Source organism: Palaemon carinicauda, chromosome 32 (genome assembly GCF_036898095.1).
Source record: "Palaemon carinicauda isolate YSFRI2023 chromosome 32, ASM3689809v2, whole genome shotgun sequence".
Taxonomy (NCBI): domain Eukaryota; kingdom Metazoa; phylum Arthropoda; class Malacostraca; order Decapoda; family Palaemonidae; genus Palaemon; species Palaemon carinicauda.
The window spans coordinates 16,653,335-16,680,829 of record NC_090756.1 but is presented as its reverse complement, the minus strand read 5'-3'; the positions used below and the strand labels follow the sequence as shown (position 1 = coordinate 16,680,829).

General features: G+C 36.9%; 1 protein-coding gene across 3 annotated transcripts in view; it reads left to right on the top strand.

Annotated features, from left to right (window-relative positions):
- The window catches only part of LOC137625288 (transcription initiation factor TFIID subunit 4-like), a 56,754-nt gene extending 33,774 nt beyond the window's left edge, over positions 1-22,980 (top strand). For 2 of the 3 annotated variants that reach the window (XM_068356097.1, XM_068356095.1), the window contains 11 exons: positions 8,051-8,248; positions 9,539-9,754; positions 10,638-10,757; positions 12,373-12,504; positions 13,636-13,853; positions 15,235-15,425; positions 16,093-16,223; positions 17,398-17,580; positions 18,030-18,143; positions 21,780-21,815; positions 21,942-22,980. In XM_068356097.1, coding sequence (XP_068212198.1) covers positions 8,051-8,248; positions 9,539-9,754; positions 10,638-10,757; positions 12,373-12,504; positions 13,636-13,853; positions 15,235-15,425; positions 16,093-16,223; positions 17,398-17,580; positions 18,030-18,143; positions 21,780-21,815; positions 21,942-22,055 — 1,653 coding nt within the window. In that variant the 3' untranslated portion in view covers positions 22,056-22,980. The remainder of the gene's footprint in view (positions 1-8,050; positions 8,249-9,538; positions 9,755-10,637; positions 10,758-12,372; positions 12,505-13,635; positions 13,854-15,234; positions 15,426-16,092; positions 16,224-17,397; positions 17,581-18,029; positions 18,144-21,779; positions 21,816-21,941) is intronic. The other variant, XM_068356096.1, reaches the window with a different exon arrangement.
- Positions 22,981-27,495: the final 4,515 nt, after the last annotated feature.

Here is a 27,495-nt window from a genome sequence, read left to right as displayed (position 1 = left end):
TACATTTCTGAGCCCCATTCTTATTAGACTAGATACGTAAGTACTAGTTCTCCCCATCCCTCCTTAACGAGGGGGAGGATGGTGGAATGTACACCAGTCCATTCCTCGTTTTGTTCCAGGTATTTCATCTCGGTGTCTCCACCCCTTGGGGGATAAAAATTAATTCTTTGAGTGCCAGGTACATACCTAAATACAGTATTGCTCAGGCTGTGTTAGCCTACTCTTCTTTATGATGGGTTGATAGAAGGTTCTTGGAGTCTTCTCCCTTGCTATGGTAAGGCACCCAAGCATATTACGGGGAAGAAAAACAACCAAGCCGTACTGTTCTAGGAGGTACATCTTACTCACCATTAAGGGACTATCTTTATTCTTAAGGACGAGTGGTTTGTATACACATCTTAAGCCATACAAACATGAATCCTTTGAATTGAACTTCCCACCTCAACTACCCCTCTCAGTCCTGAGCCAAAGGTTGAAAGGGAAGTCTTTGATAGGAGAGTGGGCTGGGCTACTCGCCTGCACTCACCACCTGTTGTTTACTACCTCGTTAATGATTTGAGTGTTCATTCCTTCTATGCTAAAGACATTCCCTGTTTTAAAGGACTCAGTGTTTAAAAAAAAAGATTATATAACAGTGGCACTCATCATCAATAGAGACACCATATACATTTTCACTTTGTAAAGTAGAGATGAGAGAAATATGCAGGACCAGTCTTTGAATATCAAATACTGTATTTTAGTTGAATAATGACAAATGATATTAACAAGCATAAAGCGTCTAGTTGTATAAATAATTCTGGGTGAACTTGAGCTCTTTAAATAATAATAACTAAGAGCTGAACAGTAAAGCCTAAAATGCCAAATCATCTGTCAGTCTAAGTTCACAGCATTCTTTCACCAGGTACAAGAAATGGTATAATTAATGGCAAGGGGTAATGGGAGGCAAGAATAATTGTAGACAGTTTTAACTACATAAAGGATAACTAAACATATCTTTAACAGCGGAGAGCACAAAACATGTAACATTTAATGAATATAACATCTTTATTTTTTACATTTAGAAGAATCACTTTATTGTATACAAAATATAAAAAAGTAGCTTATATAATAATAATGATAATGCTGACCGTAAATTATAGTAATACGATTAATTGGCATCTCTTGTTCACATCGCAGTAAGAGAGATAATGGAGGTTAGCGTATTAAATTGACCTACCTCAGTGTAAGTTATTTTTCAAATCGGCACTTGGCTTAAAACCCCACACCCAAACGTGTTTGGTATATACTAATGTATTTTGCTAAAGTGAAAAAAAAAAATTTGCAAAATGGGAAAAAAATTTAGGATATATATTTGTGTATGTTGGATCATTTCATGAATGTCATTTTGTTTTATTTCTTTTTCCTTATTAGAATTTTCTCCACTTTGGATGCCAGCAGCTTCTGTAGATAATTTATCAAGGTTTATTTCCTTTTTTCCCAACAGTAGACCACTTTAGTTCGGTATGATTCCACCACCTTATGTGGAACATGGGCTCGTGTTGGTAGCCCTTTGAATAGACCACTATATAAATATACCCCATGTAACCATCTTCCATAAGCCATGCTTTGGCAGGGAATTTCTATTAGTTCATTTAGTGCCTTTGCTACTAAATCATTGCTTGGACTTTAGTAAAACTCAAAGATCAAGATTATTTGAAAGGTCCTCTGGCTGGATTTTAATAAGGAAAATTCATTGGGGAAAATAGAATTTTGTTTTTTCTTTATCTGTATGCTTTATCATACATATACACAGGCACTTCCCCCAATTTTGGGGGTTAGCCGACATCAAAGAAATGAAACAGAAAAGTGGACCTCTCCTCTCTAGGTTCCTCCCAGCCTGACAAGGGACTCAACCGAGTTTGGCTGGTACTGCTAGGAGTGCCACAGCCCACCCTCCCCCGTTATCCACCACAGATGAAGTTTTATAGCGCTGAATCCCCTACTACTGCTGCCTCCGCGGTCTTCCAAGGCACCGGAGGAAGCAGCAGGGCCTACCGGAACTGCGTCACAATCGCTCGCCATTCATTCCTATTTGTAGCACGCCCTCTTGCCTCTCACATCTATCCTCCTATCACCCAGAGCTTCCTTCACTTCATCCATCCACCCAAACCTTGGCCTTCCTCTTGTACTTCTCCCATCAACTCTTGCATTCATCACCTTCTTTAGCAGACAGCCATTTTCCATTCTCTCAACATGGCCAAACCACCTCTACACATTCATATCCACCTTAGCTGCTAACTCATTTCTTACACCCGTTCTCACCCTCACTACTTCGTTCCTAACCCTATCTACTCGAGATACACCAGCCATACTCCTTAGACATTTCATCTCAAACACATTCAATTTCTGTCTCTCCGTCACTTTCATTCCCCACAACTCCGATCCATACATCACAGTTGGTACAATCACTTTCTCTATTTTTTACTACTCCCTTAACTGCCCCCAACACTTTGTTTCCTTCATTCACTCTCTGACGTACATCTGCTTCCACTCCATTTGCTGCAACAACAGACCCCAAGTACTTAAACTGATCCACCTCCTCAAGTTACTCTCCATTCAACATGACATTCAACCTCACACCACCCTCCCTTCTCGTACATCTCAAAAACTTACTCTTACCCCCATTAAATCTCAACTTCCTTCTCTCACACACCCTTCCAAATTCTGTCAATAATCGGCCAAGCTTCTCTTCCGTGTCTGCAACCAGTACAGTATCATCCGCAAACAACAACTGATTTATGGTCATTCTCGTCTACCAGTTTCAATCCTCGTCCAAGCACTCTAGCATTTACCTCTCTCACCACTTCATCAGCATACAAGTTAAACAACCACGGTGACATCACACATCCCTGTCTCAGCCCCACTCACCGGAAACTAATCGCTCACTTCATTTCCTATCCTAACACATGCTTTACTACCTTTGTAGAAATTTTTCACTGCTTGCAACAATCTTCCACCAACTCCATATAACCTCATCACATTCCACATTGCTTCCCTATCAACTCTATCGTACGCTTTCTCCAGATCCATAAACGCAACACCTCCTTACCTTTTGCTAAATATTTCTTGCATATCTGCCTTACTGTAAAAATGTGATTCATACAACCCCTACCTCTTCTAAAACCACCCTGTACTTCTAAGATGGCATTCTCTGTTTTATCCTTAATCGTATTAATCAGTACTCTATCATACACTTTTCCCACCACACTCAAGAAACTAATACCCCTTGAATTACAACACTCATGCACATCTCCCTTACCCTTATATAGTGGTACAATACACGCACAAACCCAATCTACTGGTACCATTGACAACACAAAACACATATTAAACAATCTCACCAACCATTCAAGTACAGTCACACTCCCTTCCTTCAACATCTCAGCTCTCACACCATCCATACCAGATGCTTTTCCTACTCTCGTTTCATCTAGTTATCTCCTCACTTCCTCTCTTGTAATCTCTCTCTCATTCTCATCTCCCATCACTGGCACCTCAACACCTGCAACAGCAATTATATCTGCCTCCTTATTATCCTCAACATTCAGTAAACTTTCAAAATATTCTGCCCACCTTTTCCTTACCTCCTCTCCTTTTCACAACCTTCCATTTCCATCTTTCACTGTCTCTTCAATTCTTGAACCAGCCTTCCTTACTCTCTTCACTTCTTTCCAAAACTACTACTTATTCTCTTCACATGAATGACCCAATTCCTGACCCCACCTCAGGTCAGCTGCCCTCTTTGCTTTACTTACCTTGCGCTTTACTTCCACATTTTTCTCTTTATATTTTTCATACTTCTCTATACTATTACTCTGCAGCCATTCTTCAAAAGCCCTCTTTTTCTCTTCCACTTTTACCTTCACTCCTCCATTCACTGCCCTTCCTCATGCTGCCTCCAACAAACTTCTTGCCACACACATCACTTGCAATCCCAAAAAAATTTCCTTTACTAACCTCCACTCCTCCTCTAAATTACCAGGTTCTCTTACATTCACTTCGTCATATGCCATTATCAACTTTTCTTGATATTTACTTTTTACCCCGGGTTTTATTAGCTCTTCAACACTCACTAGCTCCCTTTTACATCCACCTACTCTGTTCCCCCACTCTTTTGCTACAACTAGTTTTCCTTCCAAAAAATGATCAGACATACCATTAGCCATACCCCTAAACACGTGCACGTCTTTCAATCTTCCAAACATTCTTTTAGTTATCAACACATAATCCATTAATGCCCTTTCTACTACTCTTCCATTTGCCACTCTTACCCATGTATACTTGTTTTTATCTTTCTTTTTGAAAAAGCTATTACTTATCACCATATCTTGCTCAACACACATATCTACCAGTCTCTCACCACTCTCATTTTCACCAGGTATGACATACTTCCCAATGACACCTTCTACCTCTCTAGCACCCACTCTAGCATTCAAGTCACCCATGACAACTACATAATTCCTTCTACCCAGTCCTTCTACACACCTAGTTAATTCATTCCAGAACTCATTCTGCTCTTCACTTTTCTCACAACCTGGCCCATACGCACTGACAAAAGCCCAACATTCCCTACCCAACCTAACCCTTACCCACATTAACCTAGATGGTATCTCCTTCCATTCCACTACTTTACCTGTCATCCATTCACTCAGCAATAAAGCCACACCTTCTCTTGCTCTTCCCCTTTCAATCCCAGACACTCTACCAGACATTTCACCAAACATCACTTCACCTTTTCCTTTTATCTTCGTCTCACACAAGGCCAATACATCCATCCTTCTATTCCTAAACATACTTCCAATCTCACATCTTTTACTCTCTATCGTACTACATCCACGCACATTCAAACACCCCAAAAGTAGAGTGCGGGGAGCAGTCGCTCTCCCCCCAGCTCCACATCTTTGATGTCTCATAGAATTGTAATACAGGAGAGGGGGTTCCCAGCCCCCTCGTCCTGTATGCTTTATTCAGATAAAAATTAAGTTAAAGCTAAGAAGAAAATTTTTTGTGGTTTATCTTATACTTATAATTCTGTATTGTAGAGGAAAATTCTTAAATTATTTCCCAAAGTAATCTTTAGTTTTAAAAGATCTGGTAAACAGTGGATTTTTTTTAAACATCTTGTGGCATCTGTGTTAGAACACTTGAAGGTTTCTTCTGACTTGATAGGCTTTTGTAGGTACCCAATGAGGTTGGCATAAAGAAGTTTACCTAATCTAACTAGAAAAGTTCATTTGTCTGTACTCTTTTCGGTTAGGTTAGATAGATGCATTCTAAAGAGAGACTTGTATCTTGGATCTTAGGGGTTCATACTTACACTTTCCAATTCTTCCAGTTTGACTAAGTCTCCCCAGGGCTTCACCTGGATTCCTGCCCCAGGGGCATCTTGAGCATTTTCTCTTATTAGGTAGTAGGTTGGCCAGGGCACCAGCCACCCATTGAGATACTACCACTAGAGAGTTATGGGGTCTTTTGACTGGCCAGATAGTACTACATTTGATCCTTCTCTCTGGTTACGGTTCATTTTCCTTTTGCCTATACACTCACACACCGAATAGTCTGGCTGAGATTACCAAACAATTCTTCTTACTGCACTGTAATTGTTCAGTGGCCACTTTCCTCTTTGTAAAGGTAGAAGAGACTCTTTAGCTGTGCTAAGCAGCTCTTCTATGAGAAGGACACTCCAAAATCAAACCATTGTTCTCTAATCTTGGGTAGTGCCATAGCCTCTGTACCATGGTCTTCCACTGTCTTGGGTTAGAGTTCTCTTGCTTGAGGGTGCACTGGGGTACACTGTTCTATCTTATATCTTATTTCTCTTCCTTTTTGTTTTGTTAAAGTTTTTATAGTTTATAAAGTGATATTTATTTTAATGTTGCTCTTCTTAAAATATTATTTTTCCTTGTTCCCTTTCCTCACTGAGCTATTTTCCCTCTTGGAGCCCCTGTGCTTATAGCATCCTGCTTTTCCAACTAGGGTTGTAGCTTAGCAAGTAATAATAATAATAATAATAATTAGCAACTATGATAACCAAAAACTGACTAGAACAGTTCTGTAATGACCCTGTCAAAGGAGAAACTCTCGTCATTTGGTAAAGTTAAGAAGGCTTAATATCTGTGGGAGGTTTCAGATCGCAATTTTCATTGTCAGGTGTGTCTCATTCTAGTCGATGGTTGTCGTTTGGACTATCTTTCACTTAGGATTTTGTTGACAAAATTCAGTTCTCCTATTTCCGTGGCACCTCTTCATTCCTGCATTTTCCTTAGCTTCAGAGGTTAATATTTTATGCCCAACATGTTTTATGAAGACTTACTTTTACTGTACAGTACTTGGGAAATTAGTTTGCCCAGGTGTTACCTATTCTTCCACGTGGTAGATTGGAAGTCTTTTATCCTGGTGATTTTATTACCAAAGGTCATATCCAGGTCTTATCTGATTTTCTAAAAACTCATCATTATATGTTTTATTAGATCTAATGTACAGCATAGAGTGACTGTTTAGTTTTCACCAATCAATTGTTTCCAGGTTTACATGTACGTCTTATTTCTTTCTTCTTTAGTCCTAAGACGTACCAGTTTTACCTAACCTAAGTTATTTTTCTAGTCTCCCCTTGAAATTGAATAACTACCTTGGACAAAATGTCTTACCCAGTTCCTGGTCTGTTCCACAAGCTTAGACAATAAAGACTTGAAATAATCATGATTTTGGTCATTGTGACCTCAATTTGGGCTCTGCACAATTATGGATATGGATGAAAAATCTGTTTTCATGTTTTTAAAATTTAATTGTCTGAACTGTACTTTGAGTGTCCCAATTTGTTTTAAGTTTTATTCATTCTTATTTATTTTCTCAGAAGAATTGTTTATATTCTCGCTTGTAGTTCTTTCAAAATATTCTCTGAAGTCTTTCATGTTTACTATTATTTTTTTACCTGTGAAAGATGCTATAGTATTTTTATTCTTGCTCATAATCTCATATTTCCTAGTTCCTTTTTGTCTTTTAATTTTCTTCTCTATAAAGTTTGTTGGCATTCTTGACTATAATCTTTCCGAAGCTTTCCTCAGATCATTCAGAAGCTATCATGAAGCGTCTGCTTTACTTGTGTGATCGGGAGCCAGCCTCCCAGTCACGGTCATATTTATACCAACCCGTTTGTGTTACAAGTTTTGTTTGGAGGCACCTCTTGCTTGCGGTCAGAAGTTAGGAATATCTTAGTTCATGCATTGGTATATTGTCTGCTTACTGCATTTCTGTTGGTCTTGGGATGGTAGAACTCGCTGAGGATTTCAAATGTTTGATTGATATCTGAAGTAGTTTAATTTTATGTTAAATTACTGTTGTTTTAACACAACAATAACCAATTGAATTTGTATGTACCATTGATCTTTTAAAAAACTTATAAATACGGGACAATGATTCATTAAATAAGTTACATTCATCAGAAAATATATTACTTTAAATATACTGCCAATATTTATCCTTTTTCTTGTTTATGAAAAATGTTTTTAAATAATTATGAGAGAATTTTGAAATTCAATATTTAAATTGTGTTGTAACTACTAGTTTCAACTGAATTGTTTGCATATTGTCAGGACTCGTTATATGGGAAAAATTTAATAAACACATCAAAATTGTAAATTTTGCAGGAACTTACAAGAAAAAGGTCAAACCAAGTTATCAATTAAATGTACTGAGGAATTTCTATAAATATCAGATATTTTATCATGATCTCACTGCTTTTTTTCGAGAAGTATTGAGGTATGCTATGATTTAGGAACATGAAGTCTGAAAGGTAAATGACATGAAACTTTAATTCAATGCAATATAAAGTGAAGGTACTGTATGTTATTGACATGTATTTAAGGCATGCTTTCATCATGCCCGTTTCACTTTTTAACTTTCAATTTATTTAAAGTTTGCTTTTATTTTTAGATTCTTCCTTTGGTTTATTTTGAATAATTTTCCCCCACGGTTTCGACTTGCAATTATTCCATTCTTGTTTTGTTTACAGAACACTGCAGTCCTCTCTACAGCAACCTCCACCTCCACCATAGCCACTCAAGCGGTGTCGACTGGCACAGTAACCACGATACCAGCGGCACCTGTAACGACAGTTGCTGGAACAATCATCACTCCTACCACCCTACCCACCGCCTCGCCGGCTACTCAAACGCCTCAGCCCACCGCCACCACAACAACTACTGTAGGAGTGAGTTTTTTAATGGCTATAGGTAGATTAACCCTTTCACCCCCAATGGACGTACCGTTACGTTCTTGCAAAACACTGTTATTTACATGTTTTTGCATATTTTTGATAACTTTATGAGAAATTTTAGACATTTTCCAAAAGGATGAGACCAACCTGACCTCTCTATGACAAAAATTAAGGCAGTTAAAGCAATTTAAAAAAAGATATATAGCAAAATGTGTTCAACTTAACCTTACCTTGGGGGTAAAAGGGTTAATGTTCAGGAAGCTAATAAATGATGAATGTGAGTGAATTGATGGTGGACTATAAATATTGGTATTGTGTAGTTGGTATGTCATTTGATTATAAGAACAATAGTAATCCAGTAGTATAAATTGGAACGGAGTGTTGTATATTAATGGTGTTGAAGAACTGCTCGAAAAGAATAAGAGAAGTACAGTAAACAAATGTAACTAAAGTAAGTTATATTTTGTAATTATTAGGATATCTTGTCAGGCATAATTTAAAGGCAAATACAGAGCTATATTGTACTTGTGAAAATGTAGGAATAATTTTTCCAACCTATTTTCTAAATTTATGAATCTATCTTTTTACTTTGGCTAGTTTTGACCAAGGTTATTTGATTAGTTGTATTAGAAAGGGGCTATTTGCTGATGTATGCCTTTGATGTGGTATAGCAATACCTTGCTCTAAGTCATTAATTGGTTTCAAGAGAACTAACCTAGATTGGAATTTCAACGTAGATCAGAATTTCAATGTAGGTCAGAATTTTGTATTATACACACCCTATACATCATTCATACTGAACTAAAAAAAGTATGTACATGCTGCTATTATTTCATAAAACCCCGATGCAGTACTCACAATAATAAGCTTCCCATCTTAATTCACAGATTAGACTGGGAAAAAGAGAACATAGAAATAGGAATAAGTATAGATAGAATATTTAGGAGTAATATCTACTATAAAACATCAATGTCTCATTTAAACGTTGGTTAGTAAGTAAAGGAAGTATGTTATGTTGTTTGATAAAATATTCATTACTTCCGTGTACAGATTTTCACTATTATAAGGTACTCCTTAATTTTTATATTTTATACAAGTTTAGTACAATTATTTCTGATACTTCTTTAGTCATTAGTGAGAGACTGTTAAAATGAGGGATGATGAAAATTAACTTGAGAAAAAGGAGAAGAATATTTTATTGCTTGAACTTTTTTTTTTAAGCCTTCTATATCCATTTGAAATTGTGGTTTGAAGAACACTGACGCCGTACTTTTTCTTTTCCAGCAAACTATCACGGCAGAATCGGCAAAAACAAAGTGTAAAAATTTCCTAGCTACTCTACTAAAGTTAGCAAACGAACAGCGAGCACCTGTCGCTCGAAATGTTCGCAATCTAATTCAGGGATTGATTGATGCCAGAGTCGAACCTGAGGCATTCACCGAGGAACTGCAAAAAGACTTGAACTCCTCTCCACAGCCATGCCTTGTCCCTTTCCTCAAAGTGAGTATGAGAATGTGTTGTTAGTTTACACAGAGGACTGCTATAATGCCTTGCGCTTATAAGCATTTGTATAATTAATGTTTGTTCTAATACAGATACTTACCTCGAAACACTTTCTTAGGAGTCACTGGTGGCTCCTCTCTAACGACCAGAGTTTTGCGTAGTTTACTCTACCCCCATTTTCTAAGTGACCTGGTAGTGGAAGAGAACGTGACCTGGGGCAATGACCGAGGTCGGCCAAGAGGCTATATAATTAATGTATTCAACTTTCATTAATTCTTTTCTGGAGTATAGTCTTTAATAACTCTGTTTTTGGAACTCTAATTTCATAGGGTTTTTTTTATGTAATCTGGTATTGAAAAATGTTTATACCATGGGTTCAACTTAATATACTTTTTTGACTATCATGGATGGACAGTCCAAGTAGGTAATCAATTGAATGAACCAGACGTAAATCATTTTTCTCCTTTGATTTTGAATCCCAACAAATCTTAATGATATCAGAGCTCTACTAAAGTCTCTCTGCAATAGTTTTCAACCTTCATAATCTACTCTTCAATTTGATAAGTGTTTTCATTCCTCATATAAATGCAGAAAAACCAGAAAGGAATAATATGTAATTCATCATTGATTTTGAAGTCGCATATGGAAATTATATCTTAAATCTTTATTTTCTCAACTAATTCATTATTGGAGATGGTTAGACTCCTTTTTAGTTATGCAATTAAGTTGAAGTGATTTTAAATTACTAATGAATATATCTTGAACAGTTTGAGGACGATACCTAGAGAGAGTTCATATTTATCTTACAGATAGGCAAATGTTGAACACTTATTGGTAGCATATGTTTATAGCATATTAATACTGGCAATGTTTATTCCAGAAAACATTACCTTATCTACGTGTGTCGTTGGCGAGAGGAGAGCTTACCATCGATGGTGTTCGTCCTCCTCCGTTATCATCAGTTACGCCAGTTACTGGTGTCACTACAGTCATACCTACCGTAAGTAATGGGAAATTTAATTATAATTATTATAATTATGTCTTTGTATGGTTCAGTGTAATGGTATTATTTTAAGACATCATTGTTTCAATGTTACTCAATATAGAAATTAGGAAAAGCATGAAAGAAGGGTCTGTTGTTGCTGCAAATGGGGGAGTGGAAGCAGATGTACGTCAGTGTGTGTATGAAGGATATAAAGTGTTGGTGGAAATTGAGGGAGTGGTAAAGAATAGAGGATTAAGAATGAATGTAAAGAGAGTTCTATATAAAAAAAGTGATTGTACCAACTGTGATGTATGGATCGTAGTTGTTGGGAATGAAAGTGACGGAGAGTCAGAAATTGAATGCTTTTGAGATGAAGTGTCTGAGGAGTATGATGGGTGTATCTCGATTAGATAGGGTTAGAAACGAAGTAGTGAGGGTGAGAACGGGTGTAAGAAATGAGTTAGCAGCTAGAGTGGATATGAATGTGTTGAGGTGGTTTGACCATGTTGAGAGAATGGAAAATGTCTGTCTGCTGATAAAGGTGATGAGTGCATGAGTTGATGGGAGAAGTACAAGAGGAAGGCCAAGGTTTGGGTGGATGGATGGTGTGGAGAAAGCTCTAGGGGATAAGAGGATAGATGTGAGAGAGGCAAAACAGCGTGCTAGAAATAGAAATGAATGGTGAGCGATTGTGACGTAGTTCCGATAAGCTCTGCTGCTTCCTCCAGTCGCCTTGGTGACCACTGAAGTAGCAGTAGTACGGGATTCAGCATGTGAAGCTTCATTATGGCACCCTAGCAGTAACTCGCTCGGCTGAATCCTTCTTCAGGCCGGGAGGAGCTAAGAGCAGAACACCCCCCCTCCCTTTTGTTTTTTGTGTGTGTGTGTGTGTCAGTAACCCCCAAAAATTGTGAGAAGGGCCTTGGTAGATAGATAGATGAAAGAAAAGAATTAATATTAAAGATACAAATTAATGGAAAAACATAAAATGTAAAGTCTAGTCAAACAAAACTAAATGTTGAAATTCTGAGGACTGAAGAGAAAAAGCAGTTTAGGAGAAGCATAGGCCAATATGTGTTTGTACACCTAATATTACACCATTTATAAATTTATAGCAATACAGACTTGAAGGGGTTGAGACAAAATCTACGAAATTGTGAGTGCCATGTATTAGGATATTGAAGTAATGTAAGGCCTTCAATGAGCTCCCCTTCTTAGGCCATACAGTCGTGCAAACACGATACATTTCAGCTTCTACACCAATTTGGTGAAATGGTGTACAATTATTACCAAGGCCTTTTTAATTTCTCCATTGATTGTCTAATCTTATAATTCTTTTCTGGGCTCGACCTGTCTCTCTCCGTGAAATGCTCCTATAGCACCATTTCTAAGGCATAGTTATTGCTAAATATACCAGAGAAAAAAAAGGATGCATGGAATGCCAGGAATAAACCCAGCTCGCTCACTCTATGAGTGTCGACATAGTAAACTGGGGCGTGATAGAACCACGACCATAGGTCCCTCACCAGTTAGACCCCGTGCATGTTTTGAATTTCCTTAGATGAAAATGTGCACGTTTTTATTTTCCTTTTAAAAAGATGTACAAGTTTTAAGTTTGAAACCTTTACAGATGTCTATAACCAGGCCGGGAACCCCAGCAGCATCAGGAACTGTGCGGATGGTTCCGCCAACAGGCGCTGCAACCACAACTGTAGTTCAACGGCCCCCAAATGCTACAGCAACAGCTACAAGAGTCGTTGCGGTAATTATAGTGCAGGATTTTTAATTTGTTCTTTGTTATCCTTAAATACGATGAAAGGAAGTGTTGGTTTGAGAATAGGGACTTCTTAAGGTATAAGGCAGTTGCTTGCTTATACAGTTTTCCTTTTTGTTTCTTACCTATTTATTAGCCCTATTAATGTAACTATAAGTATTACGATGAGAACCGCACCTTGGAATGTTAAAATTTAAAATGATTTAGCACAACAACTGGCTGTTTTTCATAATTTTAATGTCCTTATGGTTGGTATTTAATGATGAAGACTTTGGTTGTTACCTTAACAGCTGCTTCGTCACGTCATGATAATATAGATATTCAGATAATGTTTTTTGATGATTCAGTTTGTAATTATGAAGAATATATTTTGCAGCATTATTTTATGATCCTTGTAACCATGAAAAATACTTGGAAAATTTTTCATAATCATCCATATACAGTATGTATGATTTTACAATAGTATATCTATACAGTACAATATATGAATAAATGGTCTCTCCCTCTTAACTTTAAAAGAAAATCTAATATACTAATCTAGAAAAAGGCATTTGGATTTTTATCTTATTTTTTATTTTTTTTTTAATTTTCTTCTATGGAAAACTACTGACTATTAAAACTATCGCTTTACTATTGTAAGTTTTGAGTTCTGAGAAGAGGCAAAGTTTTTTTTTTTTCGTTTTTGACATTTTCTCAAATTTGGATTCTTGGAAACCTCTTTTTCAAACATGAATAACTAGAAATATTTGAAAGTTTAAGGCTGATATAAATTAAAAACAAAAATATTTATTACACCTAATAAAATTTCTTTTATAAGATACTTTCTATGCTGTATATTGTATATACATTACTATTTTTATATTCAAAGAAAATCTTTTGAATATTGCTTACATAAACAGTCTGATTTTTTTTCTTACACTTTTTTTAGACATTGGTTGAAAAATATCAAAATCTTCGCAACTGTAATCTCACAAACTTACGTTACATTATAATTGAGTCTTGTAAGGGGTCGACATGGCAAATAAAGAAAAAAATACTAATTTGTACGTAACCTTTCGTTCTCCCGATGAGTATTACCGAAGGAAGAAACTAATAATCTGTCCTCGTTTGCCTCGACAGCAACAAGTACAACAGGTGCGTGTCCAAGGTGGTAAGACTGTAGTGACAACCGTAAGGCAGACTCCGCCAACCCAAGCCACCACCATACCCATCACCACCACAACCACCACCACTACTACCACCGCCACTGTTCCAACCGTGACCAAACCTGTTACTGTTAATAAAGTGATTCCTACCAAAGATAAAGATAAAAGTAAAGACAAAGTATTCGCTTACAGGTGAGCTCCTACTTGGTTTGTATTTGCAATCAAAGTCAGGGATTTAAAATGATTTTATTCTGCTAATTTTGATATGCTTAATCCTTTTACCCCTAAAGGACGTACTGGTACGTTTCACAAAACTCATCTCTTTACCCCCATGGACGTACCGGTACGTCCTTGCAAAAACTGCTATTTACATTTTTTTTTTTTTTGCTTATTTTTGATAATTTTTTGAGAAACTTCTGGCATTTTCCAAGAGAATGAGACCAACCTGACCTCTCTATGATGAAAATTAAGGCTGTTAGAGCAATTTAAAAAATATATACTGTACAGTACTGCAAAATGTGCTTGAAAAAAAATAACCCCTGGTGGTAAAAGGATTAATGAAGATTGGTCATGGAAATGCATATCATGGTAAAATCAGTTTTGATTACTTATCTTTCTGTTGTACTTAAAATTGCATAATTTACAGTTTTTTTATTTCTTTATTCTTAAAACGAGCTAAGAATAATTGGGACTTAAAAGAAATTTTATCTCCTGCCATACCACGAACGTCTGTGTGAATTCAGACGAATAATTAACTATAGTATAGTACTACAGTTCATATGGACAGACATATCTTGGTAAATTTATCAAGTCTTTCATATGGTAACAGTCCTCTAATTCGGTCCATCTTCACAGATTGGGTTAGCCTTATCATTGTAAGGAAGCTGATGGTTTTCTTTATGTTTCTTGAATTAGGCTACATTAGTTCCAGACTTATTTTTTTTACTACTTTTAGACGCGCAACAAAGCAGTTTAATGTCTAACTTTTGGCCAGTCTGGAAGTATAACTTCAAGGTTTGTTTGATATGATAAACTATTAATAATTGAATAGGATATATTTATCATGGTATGTCTTTATATATAAACTGTCAAAATTAAGGTTGATTTTATACCATAGAAATTAATTCCGTCAGTTGATTATGATTAGTATTTATTTTAGTTATTGTTATGTCAGTATAGCTATTTCTTACCTTTCAAAATTTGCACCAAAGTAAAGATAAAGGTGGCAGTCATATCTGGCTTTGAAGTAAAGCCAGAATTTACCATTGTAGTTGGTACTAAAGTAAAGCCAAAGTTCCCTGTGGGTGACATATGGAACAAACTGACGAAAGAAAATATCCAACCACTTTTCACAATAGTCAACTACAATCCAATTGCAGAAAAAGCCTCTAATTGGTCATAAACATATACAGTATTACAACCAGTCTGTAATTGAGATTTTGGACAGGATCAAAGTAATGGACAAAATGTCCGTGTGATTCCTTCTTGAAGCTTAGTAAGACATAAGGCAAACCAGCTCCAGCATTTGAAATTTCTGGAAGTCATTACAATGTTTCTGTGTCTCCATTTACAGCAGTTCCTATACGTCTAGTAGTGTAACTGACGACGACATCAACGATGTGGCTGCGATGGGTGGAGTCAACCTGGGAGAGGAGTCGCAGAGAATCCTGGACTCGACGGGTTTTGTTGGGACGCAGATACGCTCTTGTAAAGATGAAAATTTTTTATTAACCGCTCCATTATCACAAAGAATACGGCAAATATGTAAGTTTTTACAATTTCTGGTTCTGTGAATTATTTCAATTTGTTTTCATTTCCAAGTTTGTTAGCTTCACTCCTTCCTTCTGGACCAATATTTGTAACACTAATTCAATCAGATTGGTTTGTTTCCTCTTTTTAAAAGGACCGTTTTTTTAAATTCTTTTATTTTATCCTTTTCTGTAGAAGATACAAATTACAAATGACAGTTTTTTTTTTTTTTTTTTTTTTTTTTCTCTCTACTACTACTACTACTACTACTGTTGTGTTGAAGATAGGTAACTCTGGCTCCAAAGGCCAGGTCCACTTGGAGTTAAAACAGCTATGATGATTTCATCACTTTCCATATTATATGTTAAGTTTGCTTCTCTAATTTTACCCTTCTCTTATGCTTTTGATGTGGTCTATCATTATTTTTTAATGTTATTACTTTTAAAAGAGAAGTAAAAAAAGCTCAATGATAAATATTTCAGTATTCACGGGATTGTTTTTCTTGTATTGTAATAGGTTTATGGGTTAGTAAGTTTTAGTTTTATATGATAACCAATAAATTTAAGAGTTTTGGCTCATCAGGGAAATGGTTTTTGAAAATCTTAGATAACTGAATTATTTTATATTCACAGGATACATGATAATATTGTCCTTTTCTCAAAAAACCTAAAATGTTTTGCAGGCTCGAAATACGGCTTAGGCGACGCTCCAAAAGACGTTGTGGCTCTCATATCTCACGCAACCCAAGAAAGATTAAAAACCATAGTGGAAAAGTTAGCGGTTATATCAGAACACAGATTAGATATCATTAAGGTATTTATTATTATTTTTTTATTTTGTATCTTGCCTCAGATTTATCATCCTCCTGCTTAACGGCAGATTTCTTTCTGGTGTGTTTAGATTTTGTCTTATGCTCTTAATATTTACCATAAAATTCATATATTTATGTATTGTAATCTCACAGCCCTTTATAGATTTATATGTAATAGGTATAAAACTTAAGAAACCTTAGGGAAAGGATGAAAAGATGCTTAAAGGTGAAATGAAATGCTAAAATAAATGTTTAAGAATGCTGATGTACTGCCGAGCACAGCTCCGAAGTTCCGAAGGATATCTTTGCAAGATTTTACCTTGGCATTTGTTTAGATACTCAATAAACTACCGATGTTAATGATTCTATAGTAGAATAAAAAAAGAGAAACACTGAATTATTTATATACCAACGTCTTACAATACTAGTTGAACGACATATTTTCTTGTACTGTACAGTTTTGAAGAGGATTTTAGGAGTCTCATGGTGTCCAGCTGTAGGTCATGTAAAGCATACTTTATCAAAACTTAGATTGATGAAAATGGAAACTCAAATAAAAACTTATTAATGCTTTAACCCCCAAAGGACGTACTGGTACGGTTCACAAAACTCATCCCTTTGCCCCTATGGACGTACCGGTACGTTCGTGCAAAAAACTGCTTTATACAATTTTTTGCATATTTTTGATAACTTTATGAGAAACTTCAGGCATTTTCCAAAAGAATGAGACCAACCTGACACCTCTATGACGAAAATTAAGGTTGTTGGAGCAATTTAAGAAATATATATTGCAAAATGTGCTTAAAAAAAAAAAAAAACGCCTGGGGGTTAAGGGTTGGAAAGTTCCAATTAGCTTTGGGGTAAAAGGGTTAACATGTAGCTTAGTTTGCATATCTTCGTATTTAAGGGAAATATAGCAGCCCTCAGTCAATTGTTTTACTTTCTTTAAAGATACTTAAGTGAAATAACATGAAAATCATGTCTCACAAGTAAAGCAAGCTTATTGAATTGAAGCCTGGTAAGTGAAGGGTTACATTAGTAGTATCATTGACTTTACACGATATATAGATTTGGTAAGGTTATTTTTCACTTGCGCAATTGAGATTTGATCCTGCTTATTTTGCAAATTTATTTTACGTCTGTAGCAAAACTAAATCAAACATCTTTTTCCCTCAGAGTGACAACCGATACGAAGTTCAACAAGATGTCAAAGGGCAGCTTCGTTTTTTAGAAGAACTAGACAAGCTAGAGAAGAAGCGAAAAGATGAACAGGAAAGAGAGATGCTTCTAAGAGCGGCAAAGTCCAGAAGTAAATCTGAAGATCCAGAACAGGCCAAGTTGAAAGCTAAGGCCAAGGAGGTAAAAATCACACTGTGCTTATACTGGAATAGTTGCGTCCAGTTTGTCATAATGTGTTAGATATATGAGAGGAATGAGTTAGCTTTAGGGTTGTTGTGGCCTGTTGGTAAGATCCTCTCAAACTCATGAGTTCTTTTGGTCACTACAACCTCACCTTCCTTGTGAGCTAAGGATGGGGGATTTTGGGAGAGCCCATAGGTTTACCTGCCGAGTCATCAGCAGCCATTGCCTGACCTTCCCTGGTCCTAGCTTGGATGGAGAGGGGCTTGGGTGCTAATCATATGTATGTATGGTCAGTCTCAAGGGCATTGTCCTGCTGGCAAGACAATGTCTCTGTCCCTTGCCTCTGCCATTCATGAGTAATCTTTAAAGTTGGAAGATATATGAGGGGAATGAGTTAGCTAAAGTTGGAATAGGTATTAAGTAATGGATAACTTTGTTTTCAACAGATGCAACGCGTGGAGATGGAGGAGATGAGGCAAAGAGATGCGAATAGAACTGCTCTCAATGCTTTGCAGGGACCTAAAAAGAAACCCAAGCTCGATCTCTCGTCAGCAGAAGAGGTAAGTTGTCTTCACTACATCACAGACGCCTTTTTCCCTGTAGCGGGTGGGCTCTGCCATCAGTGCACTTTAGATATTACTTTGAAGGTTTTTGCAATATCCCTTCAGACCCAGCTGCACTCACCTTTTTTGCCTTCTAGCACACCTTTATTCTCACTTCACCATCCTGCTGTCCAACTTTTTAACTTCGTAATGCAGCTGTAGTGTTTTTGCCGTTACGCCTTGGAGATAAATGGCCTCCCAGTTCCCAAATTTATGTAATCAGTTGGCCATTATATAATGTATTCAAGATCAAATTACTCAAATTTCTGCTGCATTAGTTTTCAATTTACTTAAAAAATACATTTGATTTGTTCCTACGCATATATGAACCTTTTTTCCTTTGTATTAGGTAATGTCCTCAGAGAAGCTGGAATAGCCATTGAAATCATTAACGAGATGGGTAACGACAGGTGGGGAGCACGGGTGAATTTCCCACCCCTCTCTCCTGTCAAAGATTTCAATTTTGTCTTCGGCTGTTACTAGTACAGAAGTTCTGTTGAAGTCCCAGGGCAGTTTGATCTTTCTCATACTTTTTAGTTTGTTTTAATTTGTCTTCGTGTTAATGATGAAGTTGAGTTGGAATTCGTATGCAGGTGAAAGGATGGACACTTCTACAGTTTATGGCTAAACCAGCGATAGATTCGCACTCGCTGCGCTTATGGAATTGCATGATCATATGCCGAGTGTAGATCTTAGCCTTCTGTTAAAGGGCAGGCATAGTCTTTTGAGAAAGAAGGAAGGTTAAGTCTTCTCCAGCATTGTTGTTGGCAGTGGCTAAGAGACTATATAACACTTTGCTCTTCTCCTTGAGTTCACTTGATTGCTGAAACTTCTGGGAATTATTATTATTTATTATCATTGTTATTATTATTATTATTGTTATTATTATTATTATTATTACAAGCTAAGCTATAATCCTAGTTGGTAAAGCAAGATGCTATAAGCTTAAGGGCTCCAGCAGGAAAGAATAGCCCAATGATGAAAGGAAACAAGGAAATAAAAAACTACAAGAGAAGTAATCAACAATCAAAATGAAATATTTTAACAGTAACAACATTAAATTAGATAATTCATATAGAAGCTATAAAACTTCAATAAAACAGAGGGAGAGAAATAAGATAGAATAGAATGTCCGAGTGTACCCTCAAGCAAGGGAACTCTACCCCAAGACAGTGGAAGACCATGGTACAGAGGTTATGGCACTACCCAAAACTAGAGAACAGTGGTTTGATTTTGGAATGTCCTCCTAGAAGAGCTGCTTTCCATAACTAAAGAGTCTCTTCTACCCTTACCAAAAGGAAAGTGGCCACTGAAAATTACAGTGCAGCAGTTAACCCCTTCAGCAAAGAAGAATTGTTCATTAATCTCAGTGTTGTTTGGTGTATGAGGACAGAAGAGAATGGGGAAAGAATAGGCTAGACTGGCTTAGACCGAGGGAGTTTCCTTCAGGGGTAGGAGAAATCACAAATTTTAAGTAATTTGTATTTTTCCTAACATACTTACCTAGAACTACTTTCTTAGGAGTTACTGGTAACTCTTCCCAACCGACCAGAATTTTGTGCAGTTTACCCTATTCCCATTTTCTATGGGTGACCTCAGGCGGAGTGATACACGCCCTGAGGCGACCCGGGGTCAGAGAGCGTGCTAGAATAGGTCGTGCGTCTCAGTAAGTTTCTGGTCGCGACGTGATTCACATCCCGCCGCGCTCTCTCTTACCCAGTGCGACCCTTTGTGTTTACCATGTGGTTCCTGTGCCCGTATCCTTACCCCTTTCCCTTGTGTCCTTGTGTCTCTTGGTGTTACTGTGTTTATTATGGAGCATCCACGCCGTTGCCCTGGGCCTGTGGCCGGTAAGTCTTGTGTGGCTTTCCTTTTGAAGCCTGAGGTTGATCCACACTCGCGTTGTTCGTCATGTAGGGGCAAAGTATGCTCCCTACCACCACGTGTTCGGAGTGCGAGTCTTGGGGCGAGATTCAGTGGGTCCGTTATGGGACTAAGAAGAAGAAGTCGGCCAAGAAATCGCCCAAGAAAGCTACCGCGTCCTCTGCTTTGGTGTCCCCGGATGCCTCGTCGGAACGTGGTTCCCTTTCATCTTCCCCTACCCAGGGTAGGGGTCGAGGTTTGACAGTTTTTTTTTCAGGGCTTTAGGAGTGTGGGGTGATTTGCGCACTTGGCTCTGCAACGCTATTTGAAGAGGACTTTACTTCTCGGTCATGTGTGTCTGCTAATCTTCCTTATCTCTGGCAGAACCAAGAAGGTGTCATGAAACAATCAAAAACCATACAGGTCAACCAGTGATGGGGGTTTAGTTACCAGTTCAAACTAGAGCTCGCAGAGTCTGGGTTTTGGTCCCAATTTAGTCTTCCGAAGAATATTACAGTCAGACAGGTTTCGAAAGAGTTTTGAAGTCCTCGAATAAACTTCTCAGTCTTCAATTCAAGAATATAACCACAAGTTATTTAACACTTTAGGCCTTGCCCCTGTGGTGGTTGCTTAAGATGTTGTATAGCGAAGTCAGCTCTAACTTTTTTTTGAGAATTAGTAGAATGACTGGCTCCTCTTCTATATGTTTTCTTTCCCTCACTTGGGGAAGAAGCAGCAATCTCTTTATATGCTAGATCTGTAAGAGTTAGCTTTGAGGAGGGTTGAATGAATATCAATCTATTGACCATCATGCGCCAGATATATCATTACAGATTGCGTCTCCCCTTTTGGGGGGGAGAAAGATTCCTTCATTGATCGAGTGCTAGGTACATGACCAAGTACTGGCCAGGCACTTATCAGACTACTGTTTTCAAAGATGGTTTAATAGAACACTGCTGGAGTCGTCATCTTTGCTCCAATACAGGACCTGGGAGACTGGTATATGCCAGGGAAGAAAAGGAACCATTTAGATCGGTTCTATGGGGGAATTCCAGTGAACCAATAAGTAAGTCTCTATTTTAAAGAAAAAAGGGAACCTGAGGTCTTTAAAGTTAAATTTCCAAACTCACCACCCCCTCTCAGTTTGAGCAGAGGGTAAAAGGTAAAAAATTATAAGTTTTGCCAAGGTAATAGGAGGGGCTACTCACCTGCACTCGCCAGTTGTTGTTGACTATCTTTGTAACATTTTCAACAGCCATTCCAGCTCCTCTGAAGACATTTCTCTATTTCAAATTACTCGGGATTTATAGCTAATGAAAATACAAATAAATTTTAAAATTTGTTATTTTTAAGAGATATTAATGTTTATGTATTATATTCGATAAGAAAACGCACTCTGGTTGTATTTCAATTGTGAACTGGTCATTCATAATATACTATAGTCCATTTCTTTTAGCGATGCATATTTGCACCGACTCGCAGCGGTGCCCTTTTAACTCGGAAAAGTTTCCGGATCGCTGATTGGTTGGACAAGATAATTCTAACCAATCAGCGATCAGGAAACTTTTCCGAGCTAAAAGGGCACCGCCGCGAGTCGGTGCAAATATGCATCGCTAAAAGAAATGGACTATAGTAGTGCACATGATCCAGTAATACTTTAGGTGGGCAATGTGTTGTATACATTACTTTATTTTTGAATGATTGTTTTTATGTTCCTTTTTATATTTTCAGGGTGGAACATTTAGCGGAACATTTACTCAAAAAGCGGTAAGATCCATTACATTAATTCAATTCTTTTTTTTTTTTTTTCAAATACTTTTGCATTAGTGATAATTTTTTGGTATTTGAAATATATTGCAAAAATATATTAATTTTTCCCATTAATGCTTTCAGATGCCATTGCGACCTCGCATCAAGAGAGTAAACATGAGAGATCTAATGTTTTTGATGGAACAGGAGAAAGAACTAAACAAGTCTTTATTGTTATATCGCTCGTATCTCAAGTAGCACGGAATAAGCCAGGTGCAAGAAGGACGAAATCTGTCTTCGTAGTCTCCCTCTCATTCGGGGGGGGGGACGAGAGAGGAGAGGATTTGAGGCTATTGCTTCCACACTACATTGTTCCACTCACACAGCAACCTCCACCATCCCATCATCTGTTACGAACAGCTTGAAAAGAGCCAGTTATGTACGCCAGTATACTGCCAAGGAGTGGATGAGTTGTGGTTGCAGAAGCTTTAGCTGTGTGCTCGATGCAAAAATGTTGAAAAGGTTTTCTGCAGAATAAGTACCAGCTTGGCTGAAGATCTGTGATTCTCTCATGCAGCATTGCAAGTGTCTTAATGTTATTCATGCCTATGGCATGGTAGATCCACGGGGACTGTGATAAGGGCTGGATCCTCACTGTTCTAATTAGTCTGCAGCCTTTATGATTTTTATCAAACTGTTTTACACTTGCCAATGCAACAGTGTATAGTCAGATACATTTCAACAGTGGGATGCGACGGAGCGAGGGCATTGAAACGCCCGCGCTCCCAGGACACACGGCCAACAGCACAGGGAGAGTGGATGTGCGTATAGTGGCTTATACATCCGTGAAGGTACAACCAGACCTTTCTTTTATTCCCCAAATATATAGAGTAAGAATCCTATTTTGTGCATGACCTGTATAAAGTCTTAATGGATAGAAAATTATCAAATATTTTTATCTGATTCACATTATCGTTGAAATGTTGAGTGAAGAAGGCAGGAATAAAAACAAGATTTTGATACGTAGCCTCTGTAGATATTGTACAGTTTTTTATGAAATGAGAGGCCTTTTCTGTTATTGTATTGTTCTTGTAATTAATACAAATATATGGTATGTCTTAAATGTACACAAAAAAAATATGGGGCTGCATCAAGAACAGTTATTTATATATTATGGGTATATAAGTTATATATATACAGTATATGCGTGTATACATACATGTGTGTGCATTATAGATATACATATGTATATGTGTGTTTATAGATATACATGTGTATATATGTACAGGTTCCTGTCAAATCCAATACTTCAGATAATCCTTGTTCAAAGCATTAGAAACCTCAATTTCTTCTGTTGGTTATCGGTCCCACTATGTGGGGTTATAAGAGGGTTATCATTGCAGTTGCCAAAGACGTTAGTTTGGATTTTCTGTATTTTGCCAGGGAGGGAGAGGCGAGGTGCGCCAGTGCCAGTCTCTCTCTCTCTCTCTCTCTCTCTCTCTCTCTCTCTCTCTCTCTCTCTCTCTCTCTCTCTCTCTCTCTCTCTTTTTTTTTTCTTTTCTCTCTCTCTCTCTCTCTTTTTTTTTTCTTTTCTCTCTCTCTCTCTCTCTCTCTCTCTCTCTCTCTCTCTCTCTCTCTCTCTCTCTCTCTCTCTCTCTCTCTCTCTCTCTCTCTCTCTCTCTTTTTTTTATCTCTTCTCTTTTTTTCTCTCATTTTATTTAATTCAAACTTATTTTATTTAGTTTGAAAAAAATAATAATTCCTTAATGGTGTATATATTCTCTCTCTCTCTCTCTCTCTCTCTCTCTCTCTCTCTCTCTCTCTCTCTCTCTCTCTCTCTCTCTCTCAGTTTTTGTGTTCTTGATATTAGCCTCATGTCATATTTATAAATCCTGTAGACTAAAAGCAAAAGTCACTATCCCAAGGTGTGAATGTCGTGTGATTAAGAATTAAGGTGAAGAGTGTATGCAAATGATTCTTGCAGAACCTTCCTGGATTTCATTTTTATTTTTTGTAATTAGGTAATAGATTTTTTTTCTTGTTGACATATGCAAAGTTATGTACCTATTTCTGAGTTGAGTCATTAAAGGATTGGTGTGTAGACATTATAACACCCAGATATTTGTATCTATTATCTACTAGAAATTCATCTGGTTAAAATTTGTACTGTACTAAATTAAGACCACAAATATTGATTGGAATTTATGAAACCAGTATATATTTACTGTAACATTGGTAACGATCTTTTTTAGCCAAAACAGTTTTACTCCGTTTTTAAGCAGCGTCGAAAATTTTATGCTTAGGGTTTTTTTTTTTTTCCATTTCCTTTGCGGGAGATGTTGGATTTTCTCCCTGGTCTTTCATCGCAGTATTGACGACAGTTACACTTAACGTTTGATCCGAGGCCTATGAGGATTTGTTTTACAGCTAGTTTGGTGCTAGTAGTCATGAGTTGTGCTATGCACAAATGTATGAACTTTTTTCTTGCCAACAAAGTCTAAATAGGCAGAAATGTTAACAGGGGGGCGGTGGATGATAAAATCTTCAGTTTTGTGATAGTATGGAAGCCAACAATTTTTTTTTGGTAATCTTAAAAATTGCAATAATATTTAAACAGTGACCGGTATACAATATTTTTAATCTTTATCTTTAGAAAAGTGAATATATAATGTAAATATATAAATATATATATATCTTCATTCCAGATGCAGTTATACCCTCGTTTCTATTTTATATGGAGAGACAGCTGTGGTTCATCCAGTGTTTGTGTCTATTGGGTAAAAATTGTAAAGAAAAACTAACCATGTCTCCTAGGTGAATAGGTCATGTCTGGGTTATAAGGTCTTCATATGTCATGTATCAGAACGTCTAAGAGTGTCTCGTTGTCTAGTTTTACTGATATCTTTTATTTATGAAATTAGTTGGGAAAAATTCCGAATTGTATGGTTTTTCAGATACACTTAAATCTAGGTTTATCTCATCGCAGTTATATTTACTTTTTATATTTTTATAGGTGGCAATGCAATTGTCCTTGAACTTATTTTGGTTAGTAGAAACTATAGTGAAAAAAAGGAAAAATGTGTCGTATCTTTAGGGTTATCGAGGAAGTTATAAATAGGTTAAGGAACCTAATAGTTTAAATTGACATTTTTCGCTTGTTTCAGCTGAAGTACGGTGAAAGGGGTTACAAACACAAGTTCAAAATACCTCGCACATTGTGTAAATGAAAAGGGAAGTAAATGATAGGCTTGGCAATTCTCTTTTCATGTTACCGTAGCAGAAGTTCTTAGGACGTAAATTTCGATATCGCCTGAAGGAGAACAATTACCAGGAATTCTTTGGAACTCGTAATGTTTATACATTTATATCATGTTCAGTATAGTTAGATGTCGGTACAGTAAAACTACTGCAGCTTAATTTAACTCTGTAACTGAAGGCATTCCATTTGTACTGCTCTTCATAAAACAAATGATCTTAAGAGAGAGGAAAGTAATGGTAACATTGTGGCAATGTATCTAAAAGTAGGTGAATTTTGTTCTTTAATTGGGTGGTTTTATAGTCTGACTGAAAATTGAAAAAGATTTACCAATAACTTTTTATTTTGGAGGGAAGGGTTGTAGCAGGGAGTGTCTGTCAAACGACTCTTAACGATAGAAAGATTTGATACGGATTTATATATTTATATTTTCCCTTTCACTTTTTACTTTGCTATTATAGTAATTTATTTGTAGTTAGGCAAAATATTTACCGTAGGTTGATAGTACACTGTCAAATGGATGAAATATTTAGTGTTTTCATGCAAGTACTTTCTGCTTAATTGCAAATGTCTTTAGTTTGCAAGTTCTCACTGTTTTATTTATTTTTTTTTTATGTACATTTCTTCTTCTTGGTCTCTTGGATATATTAGTCATGACAAAATTTGATTACTTTGAATTAACCTTATGAGTTCTGTTTTTTAGTTTTTTCTTAATACCTGTACATGATTCTATTGCACCTAATTATGCCACAGTACATGTAAGTTTTTAGATCATTTATCAGGAAAAAAAAAACTTAGGTTAACACTGCTTGGTATTTTCCACTTTGTGTTTAAGGAATATTGTCTGCATTGTCATGTGGCCTTTTATTCCAGCACTGGCCAAAACAGAGCGAAAGTGTAATTGAAACAGTTGTTGAACACTTTTTTTTTATTTATTTGTTTTTTTTTATATCAAGTCAGTTGAGTCTTCTTTCCAGGCAGAGAACTGGTCATTCTTTTGTTGCCTGGTGGTCTTTGTTTTGCATTTTGCACTGGACTTTCTCAATTGAGAGTTTACAGATTGAAAGGTTATGCACAAGATTAGAAAGGTATTCTCAGTTTCTTAGTAATTGGGCAGAATGATTCACGGTATATATTCTTCCTGAACTGTAATTAATGTACCCGGTCTCAAAGACTCGGGGGTAAGATGACATTCACTGTCCATGATTTAAAATGTATTTTGTGTTCTAACTTCTTAACTTTCAACTCTGTATTGATGGTAAACCTTGTTCTAATTGTATGTATATCTTAGTAAAATTTATCTTGACTGATACAGGCATATTGTGAGGACTTATGTTCCATTTGTATATTCTCATGGACCAAAATCTTTAAGGGTTTCTCAACGCCTTCATTCAATGCGTCATACGTTTGATATAAATAGTTATATTTTCATTTCTTCCTTTCTATGACATTATTTAATTTATATACATGGACTTCTGTTGAGTGTTTCTGAGAATATAATAAAAAGATAATAGTGCTTTGTCTTTCTTTTTACTAATTAAGATTTTATTTAAGAGGCTTCAAGATTCTTGTCTGCTCTTGATCATCATAGAGATTTTCAAGCAATGTCAGTTGAAATTTTTGGAATTAAACATCTCGAGATTTAATGTTACCAAGTTTTTGATCAATTGGTCCCTTTGGCATTTGTTGAGTCGCTCATCCACCCAAGTTCCTTCATTCATCCATCTATTTTGACTTCTGCTTCGTAGTACCTCTGAATGACCATCTTAGACCCAGTGCTGGGCTGTATGGTCCAGATTCCATAAATTCAATTCCAGTTCCTGTAATCTGTCATACTTAGCCAATTTGTTCCTGTGCTTATGCAAACCCTTCATCCTCTATAATGGGACTGTCTTCAGCAGAGCTAGAATGGCCTTGAAATTTATTAAAGACAGGTGGTGAACTTTGGCGAGAAGCCCCATTCACTTTCCTGTTAGACTCGACATTTGTTTTAACGGCAACAAGTGTGGACGTACTGTTGTAAATTAACCAAAGGCTTCCAGTCCTTTTCTCTTTCTTACAGAAAGAATGGTTTATGGTTAGATTTGAATATGGATATGAAACAGGAACTTCCTAGAATCTGGGGAAAGGTTGGATGCTGCAACTGGTTTATGACCAGACCAGCCATGTCTTGCCTGGGTGTCTCAGATCTGCTTCATCTAGTTTTTTAGGGATTCAGGAAGTGTGAGGTTCCCCATAGTGATCGTCGCATTCAGCATGAATTGGAAGCTCTCCTGCTGACCTGTGCTGACAAGTTTGACATAAGGAAGGGTTGGCATTCCTTACGTCTTGCAGGTAGGCCATCTTGTAGCTAAAAGTACCTGGCCTCGGTGTCCCTAGTGATATCAGTGATCCTCACATAGTTGCCTAAGCCCAAGAAAGCTGCTAAGGATGCTAGGAAGA